This window comes from Dipodomys ordii, unplaced genomic scaffold (assembly GCF_000151885.1).
Source record: "Dipodomys ordii isolate 6190 unplaced genomic scaffold, Dord_2.0 Scaffold94, whole genome shotgun sequence".
NCBI classification, from domain to species: Eukaryota; Metazoa; Chordata; class Mammalia; order Rodentia; family Heteromyidae; genus Dipodomys; species Dipodomys ordii.
In genome coordinates, this window is record NW_012267310.1 from 135,828 (window position 1) to 152,568 (window position 16,741).

Genomic DNA, 16,741 nt, shown 5'->3' on the forward strand with positions numbered 1-16,741 from the left:
GCTCCCTGGGCTCTGCTTGCTGTTCATTTGCAGGACTCTAACTTGGAACTTGGTGATCATTACGTTCTTCTAGCTGCTAATTATCTACTCTCCACGGCTAGGCACAGTATTCTTTGTTTTCCAAAATCTAGCCCACATGTAAATTTACTGGACAACGATTCGAATGTAACAAACATTGTTTCCATCCCGTGTAGCTAAGGAAAGGGAAAACAAATGGGTCTTCTTTGTGAAGCTCACCAAATTTAAGGAACTTAACTGCAAATTTATTTCATTCATTTAAACATTTTTGTCCATTGTAACACATAAATACAAGACAATTAAATAATTCGGAAAAGAAATATCGCAAAGACAAATCAGCACTCACAGAAACGTATACAATTACTACTGCCAGTCTGGGATACAAAATTCAATTGAAATATATACAAGGGAGCCTTAGTGAAAGACCAAACTAGGTTTTTAAATGTTCCTAATACTTGAGGAATTGCTCAAGCAGGTGTAGGTGGGAAGCAGGATAGTCTCTATATTACTATGAACGTTTAGGGTTTGATACATATACAAAAGACAGCCTTGCAAGACAGTTCATTGTTCCCACCAATTGGCCCCCTTTGTCACTACATACTCAACATGTTTGAAAAAAAAGAAGTACAAACCTGGCTGGGCCAGAGTGTACCAGTCATAACAATCATCAATGTACCATGCAGTTGCCTTATGTAACAGCAATATGATTTATTTCCCTTTATATAGTTCTTTAAAAATGTAAACCTACGCTATTCCCCTCTTCTAAAACACTCTGAAGATTTGAGAATTTGACATGGTCTAGATTAGAGTTTTATTCCAATCTATGACCAAAGTTTTAGGTTAAACATCTTTTTCCTTACTCTGATCATGGTGATTGGTATTTGATTCATGTATCTTTGCACAGGTTGTACTCTGCATAAGGATACACCCACAAGGGTGACTGAGCTAAAATATGGCTCACACGCTGTTTGCCAAACCTGAGCCCATGGTTTGTGTCTGCCCAGGGAGGGTACCTTTTTCTAACTTTCAAAGGCACTCTATGAGTTCATTGTGGCACTATCTGCTTACATTTGGCTAGCATGGCTGTCTCATTCTTTTTCTTGATTCCAGTGAAGTTTTCCTATTTCACATCCCATATAATTTCCAAAAGGAGTTTTAAGAAGTCACTGAGCCAGTTAGGGTTATCACATTAGACAAGACAACACGACTGTGATTCTATAAAAAGCATAAATTCACACAGTAGAAAATAAATACAAAAAAGATAGAAGTAAGATTTTGAACATGTGGGTCACTCACTAGAAATTAGGTTATATACAAGTGAAGCATGCACAACTAAACTCACCAACAGGCTGAAGTCAGCAGTTGTTTTCCCAGATGTAATCAAGGGTAATTTAACCTCTAAAATGTGGCTGCAAATTAACTACTTTTAAAACACAGGGCTTATAATGTGATGTTTAAAATCAATCTTCTTTCAAATGAAGGATAAGGGACAAAATCACAACTGTGATAATGTCTTGATTTCCTCTTTCACAAGTTAACCATTGCCTTCAATTAGCTTATGTTCCTCCGAGGTTGCTAAGTATAAAACAAGATGATTTTCATACATCTCACATTGTGTAAAAGGTAAGATTGGACATTTCACACTATGAAGCATCATGCTTTGATTTTAGAGGGGAAAAGGCATCACATTTGTTCAATAAAATGTAAGCTTCCCCGCTTTGAAGTCCTTCTAAGAGCCATGCGGCTTTTACCATTGCAGGAATCTTCTTTCTCACTATACACGTGCTGTTTTCCAGTTAGATCATGAAGGCACACATCTCCATTTTGAACACTGAAAGAAACCCCATTTCTCTCTGTAGAAGCATTACCTGTGTAAGGAAAACCGAAGCTGGTGTCATAAAAGATCCACAAAAAAACCATTAAAAAAAGCAGGCATAAACTAATTTAAATATATGTACATGTGAAACATGTCATGATATGTATTTCATGTTTATTTTTCATTTCTTTCCTAAGGCTACTCAAAATAAGCACAAATTGGAAAGACAAGTTTCCTGTGGTAGGCATTTCTTTTTTTAATGAAATGGTCAAAACCTAAAGCAAAGCAAAAAATTATTATATTTCAAAGGCCCATTCCCTAACATTGATTGAACATTAAGTGATGTATTAAAAAAAACTATGATAATAGTTTGTTCATTCCAAAAAGTTAACAGAGATACTCTTATGTACCTTTTTTTTGCCAGTTCTGGTGCTGGAATGCAGGGCCTGGGCTCTGTCCCTGAGCCTTTCTGTGCTCAAGGCTAGCACTCTACCACTTGAGACACAGCGCCACTTCCTGCTTTTTCTGTGTGTGTGTGGTACTGAGGAATTGAACTCAGGGCTTCATGCATACTAGGTAAGCACTCTACCACTAAGCCACATTCCTAGCCCCTCTAATGTACCTTTAAAAGGTCCTGAATTCTTAAATTTCTATAAAATGAAACTTTGTACTAGTATAATAACCCAGAGCAAAAAGAAATCACTTCTCTCCACTATTTCTTTCCTTTTCCTTTTCCTTTGTTTTGTGCTGGTACAGGAGCTTGAACTCAGTGCCTCATGTTCTCACTCAGCCCTTCCTCCTCAAGGCTGGTGCTCTACCATTTGAGCCGCATCTCCACTTCTGGCTTTTTGCTGGTTAATTTGAGCTAAAAGTCTCAGATTTGTTGACCCAGGCTGGCTTCAAATTTTGATCCTCAGATCTCAGCCTTCTTGGTAACCTCCTTAATAGCTAGGATTATAGGGGCAAGCCAACAGTACCTGGCTCTCTCTAACCATTTCTAAATCATCATCCTAACTCCAAGCAAGACTGGCTCTCAGGAGGAAACCATGGGTTCTAACCTAAGAGTCCAGCCAGGAAATAGTTGTATATTCAGTGGTTTGGACTAAGGCTTCTCCTACTTAGAGCAGGCACTGGATTGTAGAGGACACAGCTACTGAGATCTTCTAGCTTCTGGGCACCACTCTTCTGATCACTGTCCCATCAGAAGCCAAATAATAAGCCCATGGGTTAGTTGCTGACATAATTTTAGTAATGATCATAGGACTGAACAGTCAGCAAATATGATAGTATTTATAATGTTAAGGGACGAGCACTGTTACTATTCCCATTTCACAGAAGGTTGCAGGAATAATGTGTTCAGTCGAAGATTTCGTGGGTGAGAAGGGATGGAGTCAATAGATATGGATGTTGCTTTGAAACTGTGAACTTGTGGCCCCATGTCAAATGGCCTGGCTTTAAGACAGCTTAAAACTGAAAGGTGTCCTATTCAAGTACAAGTGGTGTTAGATAGGGTTAACAGTCCCATCTGTCACACATTCCAAACAGGGCATATCACTGCGTGAGACAGTTGCTCTGACTTAGGCATTTGATCTGAGGACATTTTGATGTAGGAACAATTCGGCCTTGTATAATAAACCATTCAGCTGCCAATTTTATTTTGAAATTGCCAGTTCCATTCTTCATCCATTCCAGATCCTAATGTGAGGACTGATGTACTGGGGATGTTTTTCTGACAGGCACATTACTCCATCTGAAACACTTAAACCATTCTGGTAGCCTTAAAAAGCAACCCCACTGTTACTGCCAGGCATTAAAAACAATAGGTATGTTAAAATATCTGTGTCAAATGTACTGCTTTGGTCAAATCTGCCCCGAAAGAATGACAATATACTGATTGGTTTTAGGATTCATCTCTGAGCCATTTTTACAATATGGAAAAATCTAGCTATGGATCAAGAACCTCAAAACTATGTTTTTTTAGGGTTTCTGGAAGAACCAGCTCACTCTTAATTTTTCTCCTTTTGACTTGTTGTCTCCCCCTAATTTATTAGCCAGCCTTCATTCCCTTCTGGTATTGACAGTAAAAATCAAAAGTCATATGGAAGCAGTTTCTTTCTTTTTGGGGGGGTTGGTCATGGGGCTTGAAATCTGGGCCTGAGCGCTGTCCCTCAGCTCTTCAGCTCAAGGCAAGTGCTCTACCACTTGAGCCACAGTACCACTTCCAGATTTCTAGTGGTTAATTGGATATAAGAGTCGAATAGACTTTCCTGCCTGGGCTGTCTTTGAACCTGAATCCTCAGATCTCAGCCTCCCGAGTAGCTAGGATTATAGGTGTGAGCCACCAGCGCCCGGTGAAAGCATTTTCTTATTGTATACTGTAGATAATGTTCTCAATCCAGGGCAATTTCAAGCTCTCTAGAGTATATTTGGCAGTGTCTAGGGACATTTTGGGTTATCACATCTGGGGATGGACACTAGTGGGTCTACTGGGTAGAGGCCAAAGATGCTTCTCAGCATCCCATAATTCCATAAAAAAAGAATTCTTCAGCCTCAGCTGTTTATTATGGTTGCCCAAAGTGAGAAACACTCTAATGTATTTTAAACGTCTAGGAAAACCATCAGGAACTTCCATCCTTAGGAGATTGGCAAACTACTTGGTAGACAGGTGAACTTTCTCGCAAATTTATTTGAATTATTTGCGAAAAACTCACACCCTAAAATAAGGAATAAAGGAAAATTTCTCATGGAAGGAGAATGTATACTGGAAGAATATGAATTTTTATAAAATGCAGAAGATATATTAAGAAGCAGAAGGTGGCAAAATAGGTCAGCTAAGCTTTTCGCAAGTAACAAACAAGCCAGTCTCAAGAAGAAAAAAAAGGAAATGAAGTTTTAGCTAGAAATGTCAGAACTAATGAGTAAAAGAAGCACAGCGGTACTAATGTGTGACATTATTGGTGTCATATCTGGTCACCAGTGTATTATATGTCCTGGGGTTTGGCTCTGTCCCAAGGCAGCCATATTGTGGGAAAGAACTAACAAACATAAAAAGGGGGAAACAAGAAGGTTTAAAAGTGTTGAAGATGCATAACTTATAGATATAGAAAAATATGGTCTCGTCGATCATTTTAGGTACTGTTCTTACAGAAATAGCACAGTACTGAAGTCTTGAGCAATATTTAATTTAGGATTTGAAATATTTAGCCTTTTAGGTTATCATAAATTTCCATTATGAAATCTATATCTTAAAAAGGTCATTTTAGTCTGAAATAAATTTGGATCCATAGATGTACTTATAAGGGAACTCAATTTTGATCCATTAATCTTAAATGTAATTATTCAATTTGCTTTACCAAAATGCCACTAAAGGATAAAACTACTTAAAAAAATAAACACTAATCTGAGAAATACTATATTGAGACATACATACATACCATTCCCGCTTGCGTGTATTGAGCAATCATTATTCACTAGCAGTGTGGTGGAGTTAGTGGAGTTACTGCTTGACTGTAAGGAATTTGAAGAGCTTGATGATACTCCTTGGTTTACAGTCTGCTTCTTTAAACCATTAGTAGCAGTTTTATTCCAGTCTACAGCAGAATAAGCATTACAGAAAAACAGGGCAGTATATTGAAGCTCAAATGCAAGAGACAGGTCCCAGTGTAACAAGTTCTAGCAAATGATTTCTAGCTTGAAGATCTTATAGAAAAGTCACATATGTCATAAGTCAGTGGAAAAAAAGAACTTTCACTTAGACTACGTACATCTGGCCAAATGACCACCTAGTTAAAAGTAACTTTTACTATCCTGGAACTAAAAGCCAACCGGATGGTTCATGCCTATAAATACTCACTGATAATTCACAGGATATTTATAGTCATGATCCAGTCATGTAATATAATGACCCAGATAGTATAATTCAGAGCCTCAAACTGCTTCCCAGGAACATGAATTAACTGTGTTGTGATGGCTTATGTGATGGTTTGTTTTTGAACCCATAGCAATGACTGACTGATATGTATAAAGCCTGGTGCCCTTAGGTACTGCTAAGGTGGTATTCATGCAAAATAAATCTGTTTTTCCCCCAATATTATTTCTTTTTTAAAACTATTTACTGTATTCCTCAACAAGGCATATGTGAAAATAACTTCAAAATAATCCGGACCCACTAACAAAGCCCCTGACAACCAGGACCTGTGGAGGAAGGGTTGAGTCAAGCCTTAAAAAGCTAAAAAGGAAAATATTCAATCTTTGGGAAATGAAAAACATGAAATCAGTAGGAAATAAACTAAAAATTTTACTGTTGCTTCATTCAAGAGGAAGCTAATATGTCAATTTGATTACGAACAAAATTGCCACATAGGATTAGCTTTTCTTGGTGGTTTTGGGGATGAACTCAGGGCCTCCCACTTGCTAGAAATTAATATTTTTTCACTAGATTTTTCCCTGCTAATTTCCACAATATTTTCAGTTGCATAGATTTCCGGATGCAGTGGTCCCTTGGCAGTGATTGCTTTGGATCTTAATGTGTATATTTATTTCTGTGAAGTTTAAGGGGAGAAAAAGCAAGGTAGATTCTTACCAGAATTTTCAGCTAATCGCAATTTTCCACAACAGAGATACCGCCTCCATTGCTTCCTGACATTTTCTTTTGCTACACAGTAGAAGATGAATATGAAAAATCCTAAAGAGGGCAAAGAAAAAAAAGCACAGTGAATTCTAAATAAGACCTAAGTGTAATGAGCTTACTTTGCCCAAAAGATAAAATCTTTGGCAACTGTCACAAAGTAGAAATTTGTAAATTAAATAAAATTTCCAAAGTCCAAAAGCTTACTATAAAAAGGCATCCAAGGGATGCCTTTTAAAACCATTTTTGTAAGGTAAAAATGCTTATAAAATGATAAATTTCTATTTCTAAAATTAAACTCATTGTCTTTCCTCTCATATCCTTATCCTTTCCTCTCATATCCCCTCCTTCCTTATCTTTAGAGACTAGCTTCGACCTTGGCACCTAACTCTCCTCCCCTTGGATTCTTACTCCATTTTCAAATTTTGCCAAATGACTCTTCTACAGTTTCATCTCTCTCGCTCTCCTGTTCTCCTATCCGCTGTCATGTCTATTGCTTGGTCCTTATACTCTGACCATCAAGCCTGGTAAGTGTGGTGATTTTACTCATCTACCAGCTTCCTACTTCCCTGCTCTAGTGAATGCTCCTGTGATACCCTGGCAAGAAGAGCAAGGTGAAGACCAGACAGACAGGACCACATTCATTTCCTGACCATCTCCATTCCCATACAGCCCCATCTCTGCCAATAATCCAAGGCTTTTGCCAATAATCTATCTACTTTAAAATTCTTCATTTAAAAATATCACATTTTGCCACATTCCAGTGGCTCATGCTTGTAATCCTAGTTACTAAGGAGGCTAAGATCAAAGGATCACAGTTTGAAACCAGCTCAGGCAAGAAAGTCTGTAAGACTCGTATCTCCCTAGCAACTGGAAATGGAGATGTGGCCCAAGTGGTAGCACACCAGCTTTGAGCAAAAACAGCTAAGGAAAAGCATCCAGGGTCTGAGTTCAAGCAGACACACACACACACACAGACATACACACACACACACCACCACCACCACCAGATTTGCTTCTAATAGGGTACATATACCAACCCTTAAGACTGATAAGGGAATATTGCACACCTTTGCTCAAATGCCACCCTGGGAGGTGACCTTTGGTTATATTAGGGGGAAATATGTATCAGAGAGGTCGAAATGGAATAAACAGCCAAAATCAGAACTTAACCGTATCTTTGATCAACTCAAAAGCACTATCAATTACATCTTAATTCACTTTTATAGAATAAGCACCGGATTCTATTCATGTTCTAAATAGAAGATATTCCAGAAAAATAAAGAGGCAATTTTGCTTTATACATTAACCACTCAAGGGGAGACAACTAGCTTTTATGGTAATGATTAGTGTGGGGTTTGGGCATATATTAATTCTTTCCCTGACTTAAGTGTCTACTATTCTTATTATGACATTGTTGGTAAATAAAATGATTCTCAGAACTCAATGTAATTTGCTCATTGTTTTGACTTTGTATTTTATATTATATAGTACAATGAGTAGATATACCAGTCCAGGAACTAGTACATTATAGGCAAAAAATTAGTATCCATATATAACCAAGAAGAATTTTTACTGACTTCCTTCAAATATAAGAATAGATGGCCAAATTAGATATCTGAATTTCACCTCCTGATTGGAGTTTTCTCTTTCATTTTTAATATTTATATTATATATACTGGTTGTACAGGGGAGGTTCATTATATTTCCATACATGTTCACAATATTCTCTGGACAAATTTGCCCTGTCTATCACTCTTATTCTCCATTTCTTAAAACAATTTCAGCAGGTTTCATTGTTATATTTTTGAATATGAATATAAAGTATTTTGACTATATATTCCCTCCTTCAACCTCTCTGTTCGTCCTTCCCCTTCACACCAGTATCCACACCCCAACAGAACTCGTTATACATTCCTATCATTCATTTTCTTTTACATATATTCCTTTAGTGTATATTTAACACAAGCGTGTATTAGAATTTAATCAAATATGACATTTTCATTGCTATCTCTTTCCATGTCCCCATTAACCTATCATTCTACAGCTTTTACTGAGGTTCCTTATGCCTTCTTCATATAGACACAATATCTTTTAATATTATTAATGCTATCATTCTTTTACCTGCTTTATGCTCTCCCACACCTCTCAAATTGTTCTACAGTTGCAACCATGTTATCTATCTATATCTATCTGTCTGTCTGTCTGCCTATCTATCTGTCTGTCTGTTGGTCTATCACTATGTATCTGTTAAGACTAGATTTCATACATAAGAGAAAGCACGCAGCCTTTGTTCTTCTGAATCTGTCTTGTTTCACTTAACGTGAAAATCTATTTTTTTTGCAAATGACATAATTTCATTCTTTTTTTTGTCGGTTGTGGGGCTTGAACTCTGGGCTTGGGTGCTGTCCCTCAGCTCTTCAACTCAAGGCAAGCGCTCTACCACTTGAGCCACAGCACCACTTCTGTTTTTTTCTAGTGGCTTATTGGAGATAAGAGTCTCACAGACTTTCCTGCCTGAGCTGGTTTTGAATCTCGATCCTCAGATCTCAGCCTCCTGAGTAGCTAGGATTACAGGTGTGAGCCACCAGCACCCGGCAATTTCATTCTTTATAGCTGAACAATACTCCATTGTGTATATGTAGCTCATTTTCTTTGTTATCTGTTCATCAGTTGAAGAACATCTAGGCTGCTTCTGTAGTTTGGTTATTGCAAATAGTGCTGCAAGAGATATATTGCAGTCATATCCTGACTAACAGTCCTTTAGATATATGTCCAAGAGTGGTATCTGTGGCTTATATTGTAATTCTAGTTTTAGTTTTTTTTTCTTTTTTTTTGCTTATGTGGTGCTGGGGAATCGAACCCAGGGCCTCATGCATGCAACACAAGCACTCTACCACTGAGCCACCTTCCCAGCCCCTCTAGTTTTAGTTTTTTTGAGAAATTTCCATACTATTTTCTGCAGAGGCTATACTAATTTCTATTCTCAGAGTAGATTCTGAGACTCTGCAAAATTATCTATTGCTAGTAGAATTATAGAGGGGCTATGGGAGTTAAAAGCAGTAGTGATAACTCTACCCTGAAACAAATATATCTAAGTAACTAAATAGACTACAGACACTCTTTTAGTGACAGGTTTTTGTATTCAATTGACAACATTTACTTTGAGTTTAATGCTGTAGAGATTACCTTGTAAGGTGTTAAAGATGGCAAAGAGATACATAAAGGTGATATTAACTGGTCCCCAAGCAAAGAATGCAAAGCCCCAAGTAATTCCCAGTAAAAATGTAAGACCAGCGATACTCCTTAGGTCTTGAATACTGGTTTTTCGCTGGGCTCCCAGTTGCTTCTTCTTTTTAATTCGACAGAGCTGAACCAGGACAACAATGAACATGCTGACATTCAGCAAAAATATCACACAGAAATATCCCACAACTGTAATATAGAATACCGCATTGCTGTTGATCCAGCAACTAGAATTTGGGGGGTGGGGAGAAAAACAAGGAAAGACATATTAGGAGGATGAAATAATATTCCAAATGAGATACTGAATCTGTAACATTCTACTGAAACATTTTTTACAAGTATAAGAGAAACAACACACTAAAACCACTGCTCTCCATAACCAGTTATAGCTCCTGGGAAAAGAATTTAAGAGTTTATCTTAGTATCTCCACTATTAAAAACATTCATTTTTGTAATCATTCAGGGTTTTACTCATGTAAATCCTAGTAATTCTGTTCCATGAATCTTTATTTAATATAATGTCACTGGTGTTTTGTTTTTTTATCAAAGGCTAACAGAAATATTTTCATTATAACTATCCCTAATTCATATATTTTCTCAAAATAGTTTTCTTCGAATTCATTAAATAGTAGCCTGGCATTTCCAACTAGATTATTGCATTATGTACAATGGTGAAGGCTGTTGTTACATAGGACTAGATTTTGTTAAGATGAGATCTGGAGCCAATATGCTATTTAGGCCTGCTATTTATCTTGGAGAATTCAATTGTGTAGTTTGCTCAGTATTCCCTCAGGGAGGGCTCCATACTTACAAGTCATCGGGTGTACCATTGGGGAATTTCCCATAGGATCCAAGCCCATAATTATCTGTAGATATAGTCAGAACAATGGCCACAATCACAGCTGGTACCCCTGGAAGATGGGAAACATCAGTCACATATAGTTCTGAGAGCTGAAAGTGATGAGAAGGAATGGAACTTAATGAACAAAAAGTGACTATAGACATTTGGAACATGGCCAATGGTCACCCATTAAGGTAATGATCTCCTTGATAATAGAAGTGTTCAAGGAGCAGTCAAACTATTCTTAGCAATAATCAACTTAAGTTGAAGAGGTGTCTACATTGGGTAGGGAGTTGAAGGAAAAAGCCTGTAAGATTTTTGGGGTATATAGGGCTTTGTGTACCAACTCCAACAGGTCATATAATATGAAATATTATGTGTGACAATGAAGGTACATTGATTTATAGGTACATTCTCTCACTCTGCCTATGAGAGCACACGGTTATCATACATGTGTCTGTTATCTGGAAGGTTCCAAACAGAATGAGGCTGGCCGGAAGCTCAGGGACAGAGTGTGGCTTTAATGTATCAAACACCTTCCATGGCAGCTCTGGTGGTAGTAGCTAGAGATGCATTCATAACAAAATCAAGAGGAAATGCAATAGTCTAGGAAAAGACTCAACAATGTTGCTCTGTGGATTGTGTAGCCTGGAAGGCGTATACAAGTTTTAGAAATCTGTCAAGTGTGATCTGCTTCTTCATGTGTCTCTTACCTATTTAAAAATCAAATTACTAGAGGAAAAGGAATTACAATTTGCAAAAACATACATACCCCAGCCGACAATGCAGAATTTAAGGATGTATTTTCGGATATAAGTATTAAACACTTTGACAAGGGCCAGGTACATATGGAATGCTTCCAGGCCCATCCATGTGAATGAGACCAAGAGAAAATAGTGAAGAAACATGGCCACTGAGATGCAAAGGCCTCGAGTGTTATAGAGTGCAATCCATGAGTCTAGGAGGAAGACCAAATTCAGCAGGAGCAGGGAAGCACACAGTTGGATCAGGATTTTAGAAGGGTAATCCCTCCGGATCTTTCTAAAAGGAAAGGACATAAAAAGAATTAGTATTACATTCTGCAAATCCTCATGTAAACATATTTATCAGGCTGTCTCTGAGTCCTAAACATTTTGTTTTTATTCTTCGGTAAATCTCTATATGCATACCTGTCCTTTTTAAGTAAGTATGTCTACGAGGGCAGTAAAGCAACAAAAACAAAACAAAAGAGAAATCTAAACAGAATTGTCTATGATAACCATATGGAAGATTTGTATCTGTCTTTCTGTGGAATCCTTCTGCTGATGGTTGACCCATACTTTTCAATAGTTTGTAGATGGAACTACTGAGCACTTTCACATTTCTCCTAAACTATTTGCACAAGGATTGTTTCTGCATCTTGTAAATTACTGCTATGTTCATATCTTCAAAGTATGACCAGAGTCCCATAGTATGCTATTAATTATGGTAATTTAGTCTTACTAAGGAATATATCCAAAAATTTACTAGAATATCTATAGGCTCTAAATTGGCACTGAAAGTATATTTTTACATTTCCTGACTAGTGCCCCAAATCTAAATTTCAGAACCCACATATTGTATCATTTAATTTTATAGAAATGTCTCTATTTGTTTTCAAATAGAATTTGTAAGAATTCTAGTGACCAGATAGATGAGCTATTCTGGTGAGCTAAGAAGGAGATTCTTTGAGATATCGTTCTTGCTTTGACTTACAAAACCATACTTACCAAGTATCCACTTTTTGGGGGCAGTAGTGAGGACTGAACTCAGGACCTTGTGCTTCCTAGGTACTCTACCACTTAAGTTACCCTCCCCATCCTTTTGCTTTAAGTTTGTTTAGTCTGTTTTTAGATAGTATCTTGTGTTTTAACTTGGGCCACATCAGACAGCAATACTCCTATATCCAGCTTTTGATTAGGAGGATTATAAGCATGCACCACTAGACTAGGCCAAGTCTATTTTTCATCCATATTTTTTACTTTTCTTTTGTATTATCCTTATACCAGTTGACATCTTTAATCTAATGCTTGCTCAGTCTAATTTATAAAGTTAAGTTTGAATATTTTTTCTGCTCTCCATGCTGCTATAGTCCACTTTAGATTATAACCTTTTATACTTTTAGGGTCTATATCTGTTTTTCATTTCACATTGAGTATTGACAAAGTATCAGGTACCACTCTGGTGAACAGATGATCATGAAACAATCTATGCCTCTAGTGAGCCCACAGACTAGTTGAAGGTGGCAAGCATATAAACCCTCATCAAGTTTTACACCAAGATGCTCTGTCAAGTGGGTATACAGGATGGAGCAGGCCAAGAAAAGCACTTAATACATTTTGATGACAGAGAGGAACCTGTAGTCCTAGAATCCAAATTTCCAGTTGTGGATACTTACTCAAAGGCTATATAAGTTACAAGAGTAACTGACAGAAAAACTGATGAAAGTCCACAGCCAATGTATGTGATAAATGTCAGAGCCATCATTTGACTAGGTGGTAAGGATGTCCGAGATAGGTCCTGAAAAATAAAGCACTAATTTTATAATCAAAAATTTTAAAAAGAAATAAGAATCATGAATGGGCTAGGTACCCATTCATAGTCCGTTCAATCAAACTATGAGGTTAGGCCGACTATCACTGGGTAATGATAAGGAAAGCAAGACCCAGGGAGAATAACTTGCTCAAGGTCACAAAGCTAAGAAGTGGAGGATCTAAGACTCAAATTCAGGTCTGCCTGACTCCAATGCTCAAGTACTTGACCATTATATTATGGTGTACTGGAAAAGAGCTTGAGTAGGAGTATACAAACTTGTGTCTGGCTCTCACCTTTCTTAATTCTATGACTATGGACCATGAGTCTCAATCCTTATTTCAATGAGACAGCAATGCCACATTCTCCCTATCCTGCAAAATTGTTGGAAAGATTAAAGAAGATCATGTCTGTCAAGTTATTTTATAATACATTGACATGTTGCTGCAAACTAATTTTATTACCCACTCTAATATGAAATTTTTAGTCTTCCTAGCTATTTGATAGGGAAAAGCTTTAATGTAAAAATAGGATGTGAAAAAAAAACTGTATTCCACATTCAAATATTTTCCTTCAGATGCACTTGCTCACTCAAAGCATAATATTGTTGCATAACTTTGTCATGATATCATACTCTCTGCTTATCTGTCCAAGCCATCCATTAGGATAGACATGTTTTCGAGATAGAGTCTCACTACATAGCCCAGGCTAGCCTCAGACTCCCAATTCTTCTACCTCAGGCTCTCGAGTGCTATGTCTGGCTCTAGAGTAGGTATTCTGATATGATGGCCAGCTTCCCCTCAGATCCAGAATCAAAGACCACAGAGCACATGTTACCAATAGGACACCAAAGCTTGTAAGGTGGCTGCAGGTACAGATAGTTTCATTCAGCCTTCTGTCTTTGATGGAGCAACCGTCGGATGACCAGCCTCCTTTGCCACCTGTTGAAATTGAGAAGAGTATCAGTACCATCAAGAAATCCACAGTTCCAATGGCTGCCTACCTCCCCCACGTATCTACTCATGACTCTGTAAAGATTTTAACTGGAACCTACCGTTTCTTCCCAAGTCCCAAAATACACATCTCACTACTAGGCCATCCTGCAAATAGGAAGATAAGTTACAATTAATTTGCTGAATTGAAAAAAACCCTGAAAATCAATTAGGAAAAACTGTGTAAACTTAGATTTCAGAATCTTGTGCTTGGTTTTTTGGAATGTTCTTATTTTATGTGTTCCCTAGAAACAATGCTTTTAACGTTAGTCCTGCATAGGCATCAGCTTGGGGCCTAATTAAAAAACACATTCTGGGGGCTAGAGAACTGGATCTAGAGGCAAAGTACCTTCCTAGAAACCATGAAGCCCTGAGTTTAAACTCCAGAACCACAACAAAAAGTAAATAGCATATTCTGCTCAATGCTAACCCAAATGTATAGCCTACACAAGGCCATGGGTTCAAGCTGCAGTGCCACAACAAACAAAGAAAAGCATACTCTGACTCTGTGGACCTAGGGTAAGGTCTGAGAGTTTCTATTTCTAGAAAATTCCCAGGTGGTGCTGAGACTGAAGTCTACTCTATGATAACAAGGCCATAGCCGAAGGTCAGGGTGAACTGAGCTGAGAGGTGTGGGGTATCCCTCTTGGGTGGTAAGACTCAGACTGACCGGAAGCTACAGATCCTCCTGCACTGAAATTCAGTAGAGGAAAAGAGTTTGCTTTTGAGTCCATCACTCTTAGAAACTAGGTGGTAGATGATTAGAAAGGTTAAAGCCCAAGGAGTGACTACATGAGTCCAGTCTTACACACTACTCCTAGATCTGCCTTTCTCAAGCTATGCCTTCTGGGCATAGGCTGCACAAGATGGCGCTAGTAAATGCACACATCAGACTGGTTTTTTTTTTTTTCTCACCTGGCTTGAATCGATGTGCTTCAGTGTGACTGTCACATTTCTTGTCAAGTTCTTGACAGTTAGGTTTGCAACGCTCGATGAGATGACATAGCTGATCAGAGAGAGGTTGTCCAGGGAAGGGTCCTAGCATATCAAAGAATCAATGAGATGACAAGGGAAATGACAAGGGAACTTCAGAGCTAGAAGGACATTATTTAGCCAGGCACCAGTGGCTCACGCCTGTAATCCTAACTACACAGGAGGCTGAGATAGTGGTTCAAAGCCAGTCTGGGCAGAAAAGTCCCAGTGATTCTCCTATTTCCAATTAACCACTCAAAAAACCCCACAAAAAACCAGGAGTGGTGCTGTGATAGAGCACTAGCCCTGAGCACAAAAAGGCTTAGGGACAGTGCCCAGGCCTTGAGTTAAAGCCCCACAACTGACAAAAAAAGAAGGTCATTATTTAGTCCACATGGTGTATTTCACAACATAGCACAAAAATCAAGGATTAGGAAGTAAAGTTTGCAAGGAACACTGATTAGAAAAAGAGCTTATACTACTGCGACACTCTAAATACTGCATAAAGGCACACACCAGGACCTCTTGAATCTTTAAAGGGGGACACATTAAGCCATTTAAACAGTATTTCATGTCCCTGAGCAAGTTACTTAACTTCTCTGTGCTTTCGTTGTCTCATTGATAAAATGGAGGTAACTATAAGTTTCTATCTTCCAGGGTAGGTTTGTTGAGAAGATTAGAGTCAACATTTGTTTAAGTGTGTAAGATAGAACTTGGCAATTTGTAGACTATGGAAGTATCAGTTATTGTTAAGTGTCATTACACTATGGATTAAAAAACCTACAGCATTGGGGAAGTGGTAGAGCGCTTGCCTCGCCTGCATGAGGCCCTGGGTTCTATTCCTCAGCACCACATAAGCAGAAAAAGCCGGAAGTGCACTGTGGCTCAAGTGGTAGAGCGCTAGCCTTGAGCTGAAGAGCTGAGGGACAGTGCCCAGGCCCAGAGTTCAGGCCCCACAACCAGACCAAAAAACAAAGAGTACAGTGTTTCAGCAATTCATTTAATTTGTAGCAAATTTAATAATATGCGATGATTTAATAAAAGACTAAAATCTCCACACCTCCCAACAAAATCCAAACCCAAACCAAGGAAGAATAACTTTACCTGAAACAAAGCAGGTTTTTCAAAAAAGTTGAACTGAACTCTGGAAGCTAGCTGCACATCATTAGCTGGCAAATTGCTCATAAGTGTTGATGGCAGAGTAATAACACCGATACTATTCTCAGGAGCCTGAGTTTGCAGCGAAACCTGAAAACAAGTGAGAGTCAATGAAAATGTCTGAGTTGATACAACAAGGAGATAGAAAACACAGCTCTTCAAGATGAAGGGCCCTGTATAGGCTCAATAGCTGGTATTTCTAAGTAAAATGGCGCATTCTACTTCTGGATATCTGGTTGCTACTCAAAAAAAAAGGGGATGAGAAAAATAATAGGAACTCCAACCAGGAAAGGAAACTTTTTTTGTCTATGCCAGTTCTGGGTCTTGAACTCAGGGTTTGGATGTTGTCCCTGAGCTCTTTTGCTCATGGCTAGTGCTCTACAGCTTGAGCCACAGCACCACTTCTGGTTAATTGGAAATGAATCTCAGGGACTTTCCTGCTGATTCAGGCTGGCTTCAAACTGGGATCCTCAGATCTCAGCCTCCTGAGTAGCTAGGATTATTGATGTGAGCCACTAGTG

The 16,741-nt window shown here is 38.3% G+C and overlaps 1 protein-coding gene across 10 annotated transcripts in view; it reads right to left on the bottom strand.

Annotated features, from left to right (window-relative positions):
- Positions 1-267: 267 nt before the first annotated feature.
- The window catches only part of Adgrg2 (adhesion G protein-coupled receptor G2), a 63,341-nt gene continuing 46,867 nt past the window's right edge, over positions 268-16,741 (bottom strand). For 9 of the 10 annotated variants that reach the window (XM_013026535.1, XM_013026531.1, XM_013026530.1 and 6 more), the window contains 11 exons: positions 16,167-16,310; positions 15,006-15,128; positions 14,153-14,198; positions 13,936-14,039; positions 12,965-13,086; positions 11,321-11,589; positions 10,519-10,618; positions 9,651-9,934; positions 6,417-6,518; positions 5,269-5,424; positions 268-1,886 (listed from right to left, as the gene is read on the bottom strand). In XM_013026535.1, the coding sequence (XP_012881989.1) occupies positions 1,702-1,886; positions 5,269-5,424; positions 6,417-6,518; positions 9,651-9,934; positions 10,519-10,618; positions 11,321-11,589; positions 12,965-13,086; positions 13,936-14,039; positions 14,153-14,198; positions 15,006-15,128; positions 16,167-16,310 (1,635 nt within the window). In that variant the 3' untranslated portion in view covers positions 268-1,701. The remainder of the gene's footprint in view (positions 1,887-5,268; positions 5,425-6,416; positions 6,519-9,650; positions 9,935-10,518; positions 10,619-11,320; positions 11,590-12,964; positions 13,087-13,935; positions 14,040-14,152; positions 14,199-15,005; positions 15,129-16,166; positions 16,311-16,741) is intronic. The other variant, XM_013026539.1, reaches the window with a different exon arrangement.